General features: G+C 35.8%; 3 protein-coding genes across 7 annotated transcripts; 2 read left to right on the plus strand and 1 right to left on the minus strand.

Moving 5' to 3' along the window:
* Positions 1 to 115: 115 nt before the first annotated feature.
* Positions 116 to 5,453, plus strand: LOC136344817 (bleomycin hydrolase). Of its 2 annotated transcripts, XM_066292617.1 has the most exons (9): positions 116 to 306; positions 516 to 673; positions 2,330 to 2,575; positions 2,627 to 2,764; positions 3,020 to 3,140; positions 3,204 to 3,331; positions 3,379 to 3,605; positions 3,930 to 4,050; positions 4,106 to 5,453. In XM_066292617.1, exons 1-9 carry the CDS (start codon positions 291 to 293, stop codon positions 4,319 to 4,321), a joined length of 1,371 nt encoding a protein of 456 aa, XP_066148714.1. In that variant the 5' UTR covers positions 116 to 290; the 3' UTR covers positions 4,322 to 5,453. The 2 variants fall into 2 exon arrangements, with proteins under 2 accessions (XP_066148714.1, XP_066148712.1); XM_066292615.1 differs by lacking the exon at positions 116 to 306 and having other exon boundaries at positions 407 to 673.
* Positions 5,454 to 6,014: 561 nt separating this feature from the next.
* Cul2 (cullin 2) lies at positions 6,015 to 10,741 on the minus strand. 4 transcript variants are annotated; one of them, XM_066292961.1, is made up of 13 exons: positions 10,487 to 10,741; positions 10,225 to 10,354; positions 9,980 to 10,142; positions 9,798 to 9,924; positions 9,350 to 9,738; positions 8,493 to 8,684; positions 8,282 to 8,442; positions 8,102 to 8,201; positions 7,664 to 8,044; positions 7,239 to 7,320; positions 6,993 to 7,177; positions 6,721 to 6,939; positions 6,015 to 6,673 (listed from the first exon to the last, which is right to left on the minus strand). In XM_066292961.1, exons 2-13 carry the CDS (start codon positions 10,341 to 10,343, stop codon positions 6,542 to 6,544), a joined length of 2,250 nt encoding a protein of 749 aa, XP_066149058.1. In that variant the 5' UTR covers positions 10,344 to 10,354; positions 10,487 to 10,741; the 3' UTR covers positions 6,015 to 6,541. The 4 variants fall into 4 exon arrangements, with proteins under 4 accessions (XP_066149058.1, XP_066149057.1, XP_066149059.1 ...); XM_066292960.1 differs by having other exon boundaries at positions 10,225 to 10,401; XM_066292962.1 differs by having other exon boundaries at positions 10,412 to 10,741.
* Positions 10,742 to 10,982: 241 nt separating this feature from the next.
* LOC136345025 (eukaryotic translation initiation factor 4H-like) lies at positions 10,983 to 15,381 on the plus strand. The gene is made up of 5 exons (XM_066293005.1): positions 10,983 to 11,281; positions 12,403 to 12,689; positions 12,836 to 12,993; positions 13,056 to 13,248; positions 13,302 to 15,381. Exons 1-5 carry the CDS (start codon positions 11,244 to 11,246, stop codon positions 13,442 to 13,444), a joined length of 819 nt encoding a protein of 272 aa, XP_066149102.1. The 5' UTR covers positions 10,983 to 11,243; the 3' UTR covers positions 13,445 to 15,381.
* Positions 15,382 to 16,701: the final 1,320 nt, after the last annotated feature.

Here is a 16,701-nt window from a genome sequence, read left to right on the forward strand (position 1 = left end):
ACCTTCCTACTAATTTCTAAAGTTCCAGAGCAGATGGAGTAGATCGAACTTAGCTCAACATAAGTCCAGCACAAATGTCAAAGTCAGATGGTTTGTGTAGACTAGCGACGTAAGTTGGGACTAAGCAAAAAAATCTTAATTTCAATTTTTGAGAAGTGAAATCAGATCTCATAAACTATCAGAGTTTATAGATTAGACAGTGGACAGATTCAGTGCAGTTTTAACAGAGTTATCACGTTCGCTTATTACTGCGCTTTGGTGTTTTCGCTAGTGTAAAATAGTAAAGAAAAATGTCTTCAAAATCAGGTAAATATGCCCCAATTAGTCATTCAAACAAATTTTATTAACAAAATAACAAAAATCATGTAAAATCCTCATGTGTCACTGTCAACCTACCGTCAAATATACATTTCGAAAGTCCAGGAAATATTCAAAATCACCCTTTTTTCCTTTTCTCAAGTTTTTGCTTATTTACCTAAAAGTGGACATGTCTAAAGCGAGTTCTTTCATTAAAGGTGTCTTGACCAAAGAAGTGTTCGATAAATTTAAAAAAGCCTTCCTTGCCGAAGAAAAAAACCTGTTGGCCCAAAATGTGTGCACCAAGCAGGACCCATTTGAATTAGCTCTCAGCCGCAAAGTTGTTGAGAATACCCTGCATATATTTAACACTAAGGTAAGGCCAGTTTCATGTTCTAGTTGAGATGAATTTAAGTGTTATTGGGGTCACTTGAGAAGCTGAAATAGCCCCATATACATATCCTGAGTTTAGATGTTTGAATTTGATAGGTATACAGATTCAAGTCATTATTTTTTATGTGGTGTGTTTCTCTCAAATGCATTATATGAAAATATAGCCTTGAATTTATTTATTCAAGATGTATGCAATTCCATTTGCTGTATACTTATCTGTAGATTGTTTGATTAGTGAAATAATCCAGCTAGCAAGAAAAGTCTGTGTAAACAAGTAATTGATATGATTATATTGTCTTTTTAAGCGCTTATGAACATTGAAGTAGTTTTGGGAATGAAAAAGCTGTTACTTTGATTTGTTTCAATAAATTTGGTAAATTTTTCTCATCTCTTTAATTTCTTGTTAAGCAGAGAACCTGAAATTAATAATAAACAATTATTAAATATTAATTACTTGAGGTTCAAATGAGCATTCACAGAAAAATTTGGTAAAATAGTGGCCATTCGATTCAGATTTGAAAATTGCACTGAAACGAAAGAATGTGTGAATGTTCTTGGACTCCAAACTATCTCTGGCAATATTAGGAAGGTCATGTGGAATTGCAAAAGGGGCTTTGGTTGCTCTTCTGATTTTAACTTGCGGACTCTGCACTGCTTTCATTGTGCAGTGTCAGTAAGAGAGCCATCATGAAATTACAATGGAAATCTTTATTGTCAACAAACTAGTTCAATGCTTGAAGAGAAGTCATAAGCTGATTTTGTGACACACAGATATAAAAATACAAAGCAATATCATGTAAGAATAAACACTTTATTTTAAATCACTTCTCTCCAGAATTGGACAGAACTATGAAGGTGTTGTTAAAGCCCTGATAGCCACTTATATGCATTTATTGCCCAATAGCATGAACTCTGCTGAAAGAACCTGTGTTGAGGGTTTGCCTGATCTGATTCACCTTCAGTAATTACATTCACATACTTTGAATAATTGTCACAACTTCTGCTGAACATTCCTGAGGGTACCATCCAATTCCGTAAAGTAATCTGTTTAATTGACTCACAGGTGAAGAGAAAATTGAATTGGTGTTTTCTCATATAATGAAGACATGCTGCTCCTCACTCAAAAAACACCCAAACACTGTCCCAATTTATTATGAATTGAATTCAGAAAAGATGAAGAAAACCTAATAGATTCCAAAGATGATGAGTAATTCTGAGGCGTCACCAATTGATTTCAAAAGTGCACAATCACTGTTCACTTTAGATATCAGAGCCAATGTTTGGTACTATCAATTCAACTAAGGATCAATAAACACCAAAAACATTCTCAATGGAGAGCAGATATTCTTTACATGCAAGGATCCCTTTTGAGTGTGCTCAGAGAAATGTATTAAGTCCATTTCACTGGTATTTAACAGAGACAACATCTACCACTGATTAAAAAGGAGTTTTACAAGGTTTTATTTATTCTTCCTGCCAGAATAGTAGTGCTGTGGTATGATTTAGTTTAGGTTGTGGTGGAAAGATGTCAATTTGACGTATGGTTATTCTATTAAAAAAAAATTTATGCAACAACGAAAATTCAGATTACTCAATATTTAATGACTCTTTCTATTTTTTAATTTTTAAAAAATTTTAGATTGAAGCAGAAGCTAAACCGATGACTAATCAGAAAAGTTCAGGTCGTTGCTGGTTATTTGCGGCCCTGAATGTCATCCGTTTACCCGTTATTAAGCACTTCAATTTGGAGGATTTCGAGTTTTCTCAAAGTTACCTCTTCTACTGGGACAAAATCGAGCGGTGCAACTTCTTCCTGAATAACGTTGTGGAGACTGCTAGAAGAAATGAGCCTGTGGATGGCAGGCTTGTATCATTTCTTTTATACGTAAGTTAATATATAAACTATAGAAAAATTCCTTAATATGGTCGATTGTAGGATCCTACTTGTGACGGAGGGCAATGGGACATGATAGTAAACTTAATCAATAAACACGGTCTAATGCCAAAGAAGAATTTTCCAGAGTCTTTTAGTTGCGAAGCGAGCGCTAGAATGAATCAAGCTTTAAAGAGTAAGGTGAGTTCGCGTACTAGACATGTTAGCTCAAGGATTTCATAAATACAATGGAAACGATTGCTTTATTAAGAATTTATAGCGGTTGTAAATCGTCAACGAGTTTTATGTGGCTTGATAATTATTGCGAGATTTGCACGTTTTAAGTTCTAAATATAGCACTTCGCGTTTAACTGCTAAGTATTTGTTGGAATTCGAAAGCCTGCTTTAAATAGAGGTACAATATTTGCGTTGTATTTACTAAATGATTTTCTCCAGCTGCGAGAATACGCAAAAGCCATTCGAGACTTAATTCAAAAAGGAGGCAGCGATGGAGACGTGCAAAGTCTCATCGAAGAGCAGATGACCAACATTTATAGGATTGTCGGAATTTGCTTGGGTTAGCTCTAGCTTAAATTTCACTACAAGACAAGCTAATTCTTGTTTTCCTCTCTTCGATAAGGCATTCCCAACGAATCCTTCACTTGGAACTATTACGACAAAAACAAGGCATTCCATAACGTAGGCCCTTTGACTCCCAAGGAATTTTACGACGAGCACATTAGACCCCTGTTTAATGTTGACGATAAGGTAGTGTTACGTCCATTTGAAAATTTTTGCTTAGACTTTGTTCCCAGGTTTGCCTGGTCACCGATCCTAGATCTACTAACGACTACGGTAAAGCCTATACCGTGGACTGTTTGGGTAATATGGTGGGAGGCAGAAGATGCATCTACAACAATCAGCCGGTAGAGCTGCTGCTGGATTTAACCGCAAAAAGTATAAAAGAAGGGGAAGCTGTGTGGTTCGGTTGCGAAGTGAGCAAACGCATGGCCCCGAAACTTGGAATTCAAGACTTGAACGTGTAAGTTTTATTTTTTGTTGAGTTGTGTCGTTGGATACCACTCGGTCGGTTGGTGAGTTAGAATAACATGTTTCTGAAGAAGACTGGATTCAAAAGTAAAAATTATGAAAATAGAGAGCCTTTAGGGTGCTTTATGTTGTGGCTTGAATTTGAAAGTTCAGGGGGATTATTACTCGCGGACTTCACTGGATAAATCGTCTATTACGCCTCCGTTAGCACTTTTCTGAAACGATAAGTTTTTGACGTTTCTGCCCTAAATACATAACCCATGTTGCACATTTATATCTTACTTTTTCTTTTGAGTGAATGCATATTATTTCCCAGTCACAATTTTCCACTACTGTTCGGAGTGGACATTCAAACCACCATGAGTAAAGGAGATCGTTTGCTCTTTGGGGAAAGTGCCATGACCCATGCTATGGTCTTTACTGCTGTGCATATAGACGTAGGTACTTAACTTTTTATCTTTTTTTTAGTAAATCACTGTTTTTTTTTTACAGGAAGCAGGTAAAGTGGAAAAGCTTCGCGTGGAAAATTCCTGGGGCGAAGAAAGAGGAGAAAAAGGTTACTTATTGATGACCGCTGACTGGTTTAAAGAGTTTACTTTTGAGGTGGTGGTGGACAAGAAGTACGTGTCTCAGGAAGTGTTGGACGTGTTCAATCAAGAACCCATAGTTTTGCCTGCTTGGGATCCCATGGGCACGTTGGCGTGTTAGTAATTTGCTCAAAAGAAAAACTGAAAAAATAATTAACTGTATTAATGGGGTGTTTAATTGTAATTTTATCGTGTTTTGTCGAGGCCTGATGGATTTCCTGAGTACCTAAAGTTTTTAGTATAAAAGACAAAAATTTTCATATACGGGAGCTGGCTCCAATCTCATATTAAAAAAACATCTGTACAATAAATGTCCAGTTACCAGTTGCATCACTTTACCAGCATTGCTCAGCTTCATTCAATTTTCTAGAGTCTAGGACAAATGTATCTAGTGTTTTTATATTGGTGAATGCCATTTCCAACTAACTATATATATATATATATATATATATATATATATATATTCTATTATTATTACTATAGAGGATGATTAAATTAAACTTACAAGGGTATATCTTGAGAACCTTTTACTTATTTAAACTAATTTTTTAGGATATTAATACAATACAAATTAAATAGAACGATTTTTATCTTAATCGTTGTACCACAAAAAAAATTGTCAATGCTATAGAAAATCATTACGCTTATTCAATTAGTTTTGGCAGCAATTTAATATAAAAAAAACACATTGCCCCTTATTGTAGTATATTAATAACCTATAATTCCATTTTAAATAGTTAAACGATTCTCGAGATATCCTCATGTGACAAATTTAAAAAATCGCCCTGTACAGTCTTATTTGCAGTTAATCTTGTTTTCGGTTAAATGTATTGAAGTTAGTCGTTGAGTTAATGTAAAACTAGATATTTAATTTTTAAGATTAATTTCTGTTAGTGTCGCCATCTACTAAGTAGTAGCAAAATTTCCCTATTTTGAGGTACAGATTTCCGTATATTTATTACAGTTTCCTATTTTAAAGTTTGTATTTGTTTTTAAAATATTCTGTTAGATGTAGCAATAATATGAATCCAACTTTTGATTTAAAAAAAATTGTTGGTAATATCGCCAAATAAATATCACTCCTAATTCAATTCTGTAGCTAAAGATAAGCACAGAAGTTTAACAATGTGTGGTTTAGGGTTTATGAAGAGCTACGTGGCTTGATTAAACCTGAAGATAGTTGATAAAAATTGTAAATTTGTTGCCTGAAAAGATAATTAGATGATACCAGTAATAAAATTGTATAAAATTGAGTTTGTTTTAATTATTTAGGAATATGAAGTTTATATTTTAAAATATGGTAAAAAAAATAGGTGATAATATTTTTGTAAAGTATAGTATATAATATTTTTTGAACCCAAAAGTCGAAGTGCGATTTGAATTTTAACTGCGGGATATGTGTAGTGCGGAATCCAATCTCACTGAAATCGGAGGATACAATTTTTACAAAATTTTTTATAGATGGTGGCATTTTGCTAAAACACGACGTTTGGTATCAGGAACACAGAAATGCGAGGAGGTATATTTAGTTCCTGATCCTTCTTGGTTTATCGGATATACTCCACAAACGGAAGATCATTTTACTGAAATTCGACATTTCGTATTAGGAACACGAAAATGTGAGAAGGTATAATTAGTTGGCTACTGCGAAACCCATGCTGGCTGAAATCGGAGCATATAATTTTTTAACTGCAAAACTGTTGCGTACGTTATTGGTTTTCTGGAAACACATTTTTTTTTAAAATACGTCTTTAGAAATCGTTTTCATGGATTTGAAGTATCTTGAAGTTCAGCCAATGACAAAGAAAACATCATAAAAAACATTTCATTTATTTAATAAACGATATCAATTATTAATTATACGTAATTCGAAAAAGACGGAGCCCACGAAATTCCAAAAAAACAATTCGAGTTATTCGATTAGCTTTAAAATCGGATGTCAGACATGGCAAGGGGCTCCCCCTTTTTGCATTTTATAAATATAAGGCTAAAGTAGTAAATTTCCGGTAAATCGGCATCTGTATTAAACCTAAAATATCCCAGAAACACACTTAATTATACAACAATACGCCTAAAAATGAAAATGATGTATTTATATAACAATTACGCCATTTTCATTCATTTTATAATAATTACATAATTTTCATTTTATTAGATAAATATTTACAGTGCGCAATTTACAACTACTATTAATGGGCTGTTCATAACGTCGCTTTATGCAAACCGAAAAAATAAATTATAAGCAAAAGGATCTAAAGTGAATCTATTTGAAACCTCAACTAAAACACTGTTGACGTCTTTGGGAAAACGACTAATGAAAAAATCGAAATGTCAATTTAAACTAAGCAACGTAACTGTATTCTTCGCTAGAATGCGGGGTCCTCTCGATGTACTGTTTATCTATAAGTGATTCGATGCACTTCTTTATGAGGGGCACACTTGGAGCAAAGGACACTTTAGACTGCGTATAAACCTAACAAAAGCAGTTAAAACCAGTTCTTATAACTGCAACCAACTCACCTCTTGTATCAACAAATTATGTTTGAGCACCTTTCGAGATTTCATTATTCTCACAATAGCTGCTTGCAGGTACATTTTGCGGTCTTCCTCCACAGAGTTCATCGTTTGCTCCACTTCATGAGGCGTTTCTTTTTGGATGGCGGCAGTGATACGGAACTTTGTTCGCTTATTTGAGTAATCCATATTCAATCTCAGGTTTGTTTCTGTCTCGTCCAGTTCCTAATTTAGTAAATGACGAACAATATTGATTATTTGATTAGATGAAATTGTACCTCCGTATCAGCTAAAAGTAGCTTCGAGTCGACTAAACTAGTGGCGTGCCTTTTAAACTGCTCCGAATTGAGCTGCAGAGTTTCTCTGATTTCTTTGCAAGACAGTTGGTCAGTCTTCTCGAAAAGCAGGAGAATGGCCATTTGGAAGGTTTGCACTGTTACTACGTAAGGCTTTTTTAAATGACCTTAAAGACAGTTGATTCCATATAGTCAGGCCAAAAAACATATGTGTAATTTTGTTTTTACCTAGCTTAAGTTCGGCCTGGCACAAGTGATGCAGCCAGGTCAATTTTCGGCCATTAAATCGGTCGTGATAGAAGGTTTCAAACTAAATGACAAAAATATTGCACATTAATGTTTCGATGTATACAAACTTTTTTCATTTTTATTCAATGAAAATTCTTTTTAAAAAAGATTTATTCAGAAATAGCAAAATTTTGAAAAGATTTATCTCCATTTTGAATCTGCGGAAGAAACAAAGAGGGAAAGAAAAATGACAAAAAGTTTTACTTTGAGGCGTATACGCGGAATATTTGTTTGCCAAATGGTTTCATTTGACTAAGTAGGAGAAAAATTGCCAAACATAATCTATCCTAAAAGGTGCGTGTCAACAAAATATCAACATTAAATTAAATTACAAAAACATAATTTTTACTGACAATATAACTCACCATTTGGACACTCTTTTCCAGTTGCTGAGGTAAGGCAAAAGATGTAACTACCGCTTGCCCCAGCGGCCATGCCCCTGCTTGTAATACATAAATACCGAAATTGATCCCCAAATCTATGTCTTTTTGCTTTGTAAATGACTGAAATTTATTATTTAAATCTGCCGAGACCGACATGTCTGTAAACATCCTGTGCAATTTGCTAGTAAATTCATAACCACACGCCTGTTTCAGTCTATTAATCATGGCCTCTTCAGCATCCATGCTTTGGGTCTGTTGATGGATCAGTCTCTTTGCCAATGAACGTGAGTAAAATTTTTGGAAAACGTCCTTATCATCTATGTATTTGAAGATGATTATGCTTTCAGACAGCTTTTCGTCGACCTTAAAGATCTTCAAATTTGGAAAACAGATCGTTCGTTTTAAACAGTTTATAGTCACCTCAGATTCAGTGATACCCTTGCTACTTTTCTTTAATAACGTATCGCAATATTTGGCTAGTAATTCAGGGCTTCTGCAGGGGGATCTACCATCATTAGGTCTAAAATTTCAACTCAATAAGTTATTACACAGAAGTACTAAATGTTGTTTCAAAATGAGGCTCAATTTCGGGATATTTACCTGTGATTTATGACCGAATTGCAGGCCTTGTCCAAGGCACCCATAAAATTCTGATCAGACTTAAAAACCTCTTTAATAAGGGCCCTGTACTTTTTATACACGGCCAGTAGATTTTCAACAAAATTGATGTGAATTGAGTCACCTTGAAGATTGTGAATTGCCTGCACAAAAAAACGGTGCTTTAATTGAACACAAGCACAATATAACTTACTGCAAGTCCTTGATTCTTAATGTGATCAAATACTGTATCAACCAGCGCGACTAAAGCATTAGGAACACTTTTGAGCAAATCATACATATTAGAAAGATCCATCTTTTGCTCATATTTGACCATATTTTGACATTCACTATAGAGGAACTGTAGATGCTCGGCGACCATGTGAAGTTCACATCTATGTGCCACCTAAAAAACAGCGACTGTAAATCTGAATTAGAATATTCTTTTTTTTCTAATGCCTGGAGTGATAGAATTATATATTATTGTTCTTTTGTTTGAGTATTCTTAACTCATAATTATTTAGTTAATTACCCCGAACCAAAATTTTGAATTTCTAGAGAGGATTACTGATCTACATTTGAAAGAGAGACAACTAGGCACTAGATCTTTCCAAACTTTATAGTATTTTTAGCAAATCGACAAAATGAGTAAGTTATTCTCATATTTAAGAAGGGTGAAAAGAGAATTAAAATTATTGACATTCAAATAGTATTCTTATGTAGACAACTGAACATCAATCCTATTAAAAATACAAAGGTACTAAAGTAATGAAGCCCTAGCACCTTCACCAAAGAGATAATATCCATTGAAAACATTTAAATGCTAACAGAGACACACAGAGTAATGATCATTTAAAAATTTTGATAAAAATTATCTTTCAATTAAAGTTTAAGTATACTCCAGTATATTGATCATGTTATCCTTAATATATATTGCAAATTTAATGTCACTCAAAACCAACCACTAATTGATTTTAAAAACCTTCCAGAATATATTTTTTCAGAATTTTTGAATGAAAAGCACCAAAAAAATTAGTACTTGAATTGTCTCCTTTTCCCTCACAAACTTACTTTTGCAAGGGAACTGGCATGCAAAAATCTTCTAGCCCTGAACAATTCCTCATCAACTTTTCCTCGAACTTTCTCCATATACAAACTGACATCTTTCTCTTGAAGCAGCAGAGCTGCATTTCGCTTGAAGTGTTCTCCACTAGCAATTAAAAATGGCTGTTCAAACAATTCCACATATAACTGAAGTTGAGATTTTTTTTTATATGCTTGCACTTCTACAAAACTCAATATAGTGCCTCTAACAGCCTCTAGAGGGATAGCTGGTGGTTGTCCAGCCCTATCAAGATCAATGGCTTCAAGTAAAAGCTGGACTAATCTGTGACCTAAAGGCCAAATCATGTTAGATTGCCACACTTGCAGTGCTAATTCACCAATTTCCATTTGATCCCCTGAAAAACCATGCAATAGTGTGAAGAATATAAACAGGAGTTTATAGGGATCTAGTCACCTTGGGCAGTAATTGAAGGATCTGCACTGCCATAGATAATTTCGGCATCAGACATTTTTTGAGATTTTATGTGTTGCTGATTGAGATAGAGGTACAAACTGTGGAGATATTGACTCCCCACTGAATACTTTTTACATAAAAAAAAACTTTAATTTCAATTTTTATCCAAAAAAAAAAATTACCTGGGACCAATAGTGAAAGTAATTCTTAACCAGATTTTGCTCTCCTTCTTCCTGTACTTTATTGAGTAGTTGAGCTACATGATCTATTAAATACTGCTTAGTTTCTGCATATAGCCTATCAGCCAGAGGTTCTGGATGAGCTACACATAGCGAGTACACATCACTGGAACAAAACTTTAGCTTTAATAAAACAGTGTTAAACATTGTACAAGAACAAAGAAATAAATTAACCTAATATTACTTACCAAAACCTATCGTTCCACACAGTTCTGGGAACATGGTCTAATGTGATGACACCTTTGATAGTGTCTCTAATAGCCCCCCATGTGGAATTGAAATCTACCTGTCTCGGTTTCAGAGACATTCTTTCTAGAACTAAAGAGTATTGCTTTACTTGTTGAATGACAGTGCAAAAATTCCCTCTAAAAATACCTCCTCTATTTAGTTCAAAAATCGTCTATAATCAGTATTGACCACACAACTCTCAGAAATTTATAAATAACTTGCCTTTGATTTCAACACTTTAGATGTTTGTCCTTGATTCAACTGGGGGGCTGATGGAAATACTTTTTTTTAAATAAAATTATGAACTAAACGCTTAGAGGAGCAGGGTAAAGTGAAACTTCAAATCTTTGTTCAATTTCACGGGAGAAAGACTAATTGAAACTTAAAAAATTGGAAGTAATTCAAAAGAATTTTCCAAAATACGCAAAAACTACAAAAATAACCTATTTTTCTGATTGACATCTAAAGCATTGACAGCTGTTAATGTCACTTTCAGTGGCAACTATTTCGAAGTAGACAATGGAAAATATAACTTAAATGGAACCAAATTAAAACCCAAAAATTCTTATTATTTTCTCTGTTCGTAGTGCCTACATCTATTATTTTTTAAGGGTATAATTACAATAATTGCTGAGTTAATTTAGATCCGAAATTAAAATAGAAATAATCACTCCAAGCCTGAACTACTCTGGTTACTCTGACCACCAAACAATCGAAAACAACCCCAAGCGATCTTCTATTCTTTTTTTTTTACTCAATCAAAATTGAAAAGTGGGAATTGTATTTTTAATAATTTTCCCGAGGATTTTCCCAAACGTTTTTCTAAGATTTCAAATTAAATCAAATTGTTCGCGTTTTCATAAGCAAAGTCAAAAAATTCCCATGGAATTGTGAGATGCCCATAATGAAATGATATATTGGCCATTTTTTACAGCGTCGCTTGTCATCCATTTGCGCACACGCTAGTTCAGTGGAAAACATGGCCGGTAGAAGTGGATACGACGACCGGGATAACAGGTAAAACCGATTTTTAACATAAAATTCGTTATTTGCCCCTTCAAAACTCTTGCTACAGAGTGTCTCCATGTGATCCCCAATCCTTCACAGAAATTCTCACAGTAAATGCTTTGCCTTTAAGGTAAAAATCACCTGTTCCCCTTGCCAAACGCAAAAGGGCGCACATGCTTTAGTTTTTTCAAAAAGGCTCATTTTGGGACCTAATTATTACTAATGTGGTATTGAAGCACTTGAATACATTACCAGATGAACATCCTTTCACTCATTAACATAGAATTGAGAGTTATGTAAAGTGTTTACTCTTAAAGTATCTGGAGATGAACCCAACCTCATCTCAAATTTCTGATGGGTAGCAATAGGGCCTAGGCCTACATGTTTTAATAATAGTATTATTATTTTGCATCAGTTATTCCTAGAGTAATTTTAGCGACAATTTGTCTATCAAATTAAAAGATTTTTAAGTCAATCAAGTTCCTAAAAGATAGTGATAAGAACGTCCTTGAGACTAAAGTAGAATTTTGTCCCTTTGAAATTATGCAGGTTTATTTACTACAAGAGCACATAGTTATGGGCCAATTCTGCAAGGCCATTAGTACTATATCTTGATCTTTATCGCAAGAGCATTTTAGCTATCTTCATTCCTCTGGATGTTTTATCAGGGCTATGTGAGAATAAAGTTTTGTCGGTCTGTGAGTTATAAATAGAGGCCTGACAATGGCGATGCTATATAGATTTTCATAAGGCTCAAACAATGAGCAGATTAAGATTCTCTCACTATTTTAAATTTGGCATACAAAGTGTCACTACAAGAAACCACTAATGACACTGCAAAGCTGACTTGAGGCACGAGTATTTTATTAGCTCTTCTGTACTTTTCAAATTTAGATTAACAATTTTGAGTTATTTCATGTGAGCTCAGAAATAGAGTTATATAATCTTTTAGAGGGTGGTAAAAACTCTTTTAAACCAGTCAACATTATAAGTATTCATATTATTTAGTTTCATTAAATTTATCAGAGATGTTGGTCTTGTTAACCTGAAAATAAAGGCTTACAGAATTCTTGTACAGTTTTCTTCCATAGCTTATATCTTCTGAACTCTTAATTATTTCTCTTCTTCAGAGATTTTGGGGGTGGTCGCCGTGGTGGCAAGAAACCTTTGCCCACCGAGCCTCCCTACACTGCCTACGTCGGAAATTTGCCCAATGGCATCGTGCAGGGCGACATTAACACTATATTCAAAGATTTCAACGTCAAAAATATCCGTTTGGTTAAAGACAAGGACACCGATAGATTCAAGGGTTTTTGCTATGTCGAATTTGACTCTCTAACTGATTTGGAAAATGCAATTTCCATGAATGGGGACATTGAAGTCGAAGGGTGCGTCGTGAAAGTTGATGTCGCTGAGGGTATGCATAATTCATTTACTTTATTTGTATAGTGTAACAGTAAATAAATACAATAGTAATCAAGTAAAAATTTGTATTTTTAACCTGATGTGTTTCATATTCAACTAGGTGTCTTCTTGTTTTTATGAAAAGTCTTTATTTTTAAGGTAAAAGAAATGACAGGGGCGGTGGATTCGACAGAGGTGGCCGAGGAGGCGCTAATCGAGGACGTAGTGGCGGTTTCCGAAATGATAGGCCGCCACACGGTTTCAACGATGGAGATTTCGACCGAAGAGGGCCTCCCAGGGGCCCTGGAAACTTTCCGGTTTGTCTCTTCAATGTAATAACGTTCCACAATTTTCTATGCATATGTATTCCTGTATATAGGATCCTCGTGGCGGTAATCGAGGAAACTATGGTAACTTCACAGGTGAAGAAGGACAATGGGGTGGAGGTCCTAAGCCAGGCCTCGGCCCGAGGCCTGGACAAGGCTCTTTTGGAGGTCCTCCAGGCCCAGGGGGCAGACGAGGAGGCGGTGGCCCCGATAGAAAATTTGACGACTTACCAACTGCAGCTCCAGGTAAGTTTTGACAACTAAATTTGCGAATTTCTGTATATCCATGGAAATTATAGATACGTCGGGCAGACCGCGACTCAAATTGCTGCCACGCACTGTGACTGACCCGGTCAACAGTTTGGCGCAGACGTCGCGTAACGCGGCCATTTTCGGGGGCGCGAAGCCCCGCGAGGAGAATTTGGCCGAGACGCGGGAATGAGACAGACTTAAACTCGCGCAGGCGCTCAGTTTGACTAAAAAGTGAGGCGATCGTGTACAATAGTGTTGTTGTGTCAGGCGGAAGGGGGGGGGGAGGGGGTGGGGTGACTGGTTCAAATTCGATTTTATTGATTTCCTCTTGCAGTTAGTAAGATTTCTAGCAAAATCTCAGAAATTTCCAGTTTTTACCAATCACTCCCCGGATCAGAAAAACTATATTATGGAACGTGCTATCGTGGCAACTCCTAACCAAACAGAGGACTTGATTTCCAACTTTTTGTGTTGCGCTCTATCGCACACGCCACCCTTCAAATCCTAATATAATCATTTTCGTTTTTAACTCGTTTTTTTATTACTATTAAGTAGTTCTCTTTTGTAAGTTTCAATGAAATTAATTGAATTACTGGATGCCAGTCTGGGCAGTGCGTTTTGAATGTACATAATTATTATATTTTTTTGATTTTTATTATTGGTGTTTAGATTAACTTATTTGGCGCTTAACTCGAAAAAATGACGTTCTAGGTCGGGTTGCTGAATCATGGCTTTGGTTAGATTCACAGTTTTCGCATGACATCACTTTAAGACATTTCAGAAACCATGACAGATAAGCTGGGTTTTTAATGAGCATTAATATACGCAGTCTTTTTCCCAATTTAACTGATCTTGCAACTCACCCTTTCAGAGATCCCAATGAAATTGTCACCACCGTGTTTTACGAGCGCGCATATAAGGTATTTGTTTGAGTCAGGTTGGTGTTATTGTGGTAGTAAAACATTTCTCGTGGACGTCAAGATTTATTTAGGTCGAGTTGATGAACCAAGTTTTAGCCATAATTCAACAGCTCTGCCTTGGTGGTGAATGTTGGTTGGGTTTCGATTACGTTTCGTGTTTAATGGGAAAAGTGGATGTTAGTTGGGTCTAGTCAGCTATAAGAGAAATTTTGGATAAGGTCAATTCGTACAGGGCAAAGTTGAGCACCTTGCAACAAGAAGAGGGAAAAATCTTACGTTAGATCGAATTAAAAGCAAATCTCTTAATAGGCATCTATTAATTAGGATTGTCGTTAACGATACCTGGGATGTGATACATCGGCACAGTGAAAACATATTTCTAAAAAATGTTGTCTCCTTGAAGTAAAATGCTCAATTTTAAAAATCTTATCCTGTTCATCTACTACCTACCTTTGCATTGCATGAAATTAGCATTACTCTTGAAAATCATAATGAATGCGAATCAACTAATCTCTCACAATTTTTTTTTATCTCAAGTGTGTCTGTGGAATGCCTGGAGCGTTTTAGTGTATACTTTTATTTAAGTTCATTACTTACAAAGTCTACGCTTAGCATTTTTCTTACTATATCTTAAAGATGGTTGAAATTTTGTTGGATCTTCCAGGAGGGTCCATTTAATTTTTGGAATGTATTGTTCCAGATATGCCAGTGCTTTGTAAACACACCGCGAAAGCATAAAGTACATTGCGTTTCTCTATTCTTAACTAATATAGACCTCATATCTACTCTGTACAAAATTGTTTTTTTAATTTTGAAATGATATGGTTTGCGATAACGTTAAATTTCTGTTGTTTGTTAGAGGATGTAGTAATAGTATATTTTCCTTAATTTATATTTGTGAGGCTTTGTTTTTCGTAAACTTTCTGGCTAGATTTGGTTCCCCAGCCCAGTTTTCCAGCAAACTGTTTAGTAAAGGCACTTTGTCGGGAAATTTTGTAAAGTTAATGTATTTTTTAAAATTCAACGTGAAACATTGAAACGTGTGGCGTCGTTGCAAAGCTTCGTCGATTTTTCTATTGTACGTATTAATGTAATGTATATTACCTCGAAATTTTGCATTTGACGCCGGAAGACGTGCCCTACACATATTGTGTAATCGGCGCGATCTTAGTTGTATAATATTAATAATAAAAAATCACAATATTAATTCCGTACTTTATTTTTCTGTTCAAGAATAAGTTTTTATTAAATAAGGGAGATTATAGGACATGAATGTTCCGGCCCGTGTCGCTGACCCCTTCATCCCTATTTGGGGCCTCATCACAAACAACCAAGAAACTATATAATTTGTGAATGGTGTCTAAGAGAACACGTGTCCGAGATCCCGCAGAGAGCTGGGTCTTCTAGGGTCACCGGCTCTTCTAACAACATTCCGTTTGTAGTATAGGCGACAGTTATTTACGAGTAATTCTAGATAAAGACGCAAAGGGCTAAGAGTTATAGAAGCATGGCAACAAACATGCATGAAAAATAAACTCGGCGGACAAAGACCTTAGTTTCAGACGTTGGAACTTAAATGGATAGGAAACATGGGGAAAACGCCTTTCATCAGGGACAATTTCTGAGGGGACATAGATGATTTCAAACACATATATAAGATTAGGTGAAACATAATTGAATCTAATACGTTGATACTGCAGGGTGGACACGGACGGCGCAAAACACTTAATTTAATGATAGGATAGGTATTTCTACCAGTAAATAAAGGGTGTCCCAAAAAGTAGGGACGAATTTTAAAATGCTATAAAGCATGGGTTTTGATGAAAGTCGAATTTATTTTTTTACAAGCACACAACATCTCCCGTTTAAGTATGAAAAATTATATCATTATATTACTAACGGTTGCCGAGGTTCTATCATTTTCGTTATCTGTCATCATTCTGATTACTAAGCTGATAGCGTTTTCCCCCACGGAGCAAATACCAACTGACCGACGTATTTAACTGATAAAAAGTTATTACGGAAACAATGAAAATTCTACGGCAACCGTTCGTGAGTTGCTAGAACGTAATGCCCCTGCGAACGAACCACCAGTTAGTGAATAGATCCGGAAGTTTGAGATCACAGGTTCTGTGGCAAACGTCGAACAAACAGGACGAACGTCCACTGCCCGGACAGAAGAGACCGTCGTTCTTGGGCGTGACAAGCAGCCCCGAAAAACCAGTTCGCCGACGAGCTCGACAATTGGATACCGACAGTATCTCAAATCTGTCTAGAACGCAACTGAAATGGCTGCTCAGGTTTGGTTCAGTGAAACGTCTACAAAGACCTCTTGAGAATAAGACAAGGGAGCTGCTAAACCTGCCGAGAAAACTACTGCGAGCCATCATTGTGTTGTACATTGGACACTGTCAACTGCATTATCATCTATGTATGCATCGGTTCGGACACGCGGACAGTGCCGGATGGCGCTGCGCATGAAACGGCTAATCACGTTCTTAGTGGATGTTCAGCTGTTAAATGACCA

This window comes from Euwallacea fornicatus, chromosome 18 (genome assembly GCF_040115645.1).
Source record: "Euwallacea fornicatus isolate EFF26 chromosome 18, ASM4011564v1, whole genome shotgun sequence".
In the NCBI taxonomy this organism is placed as follows: Eukaryota; Metazoa; Arthropoda; class Insecta; order Coleoptera; family Curculionidae; genus Euwallacea; species Euwallacea fornicatus.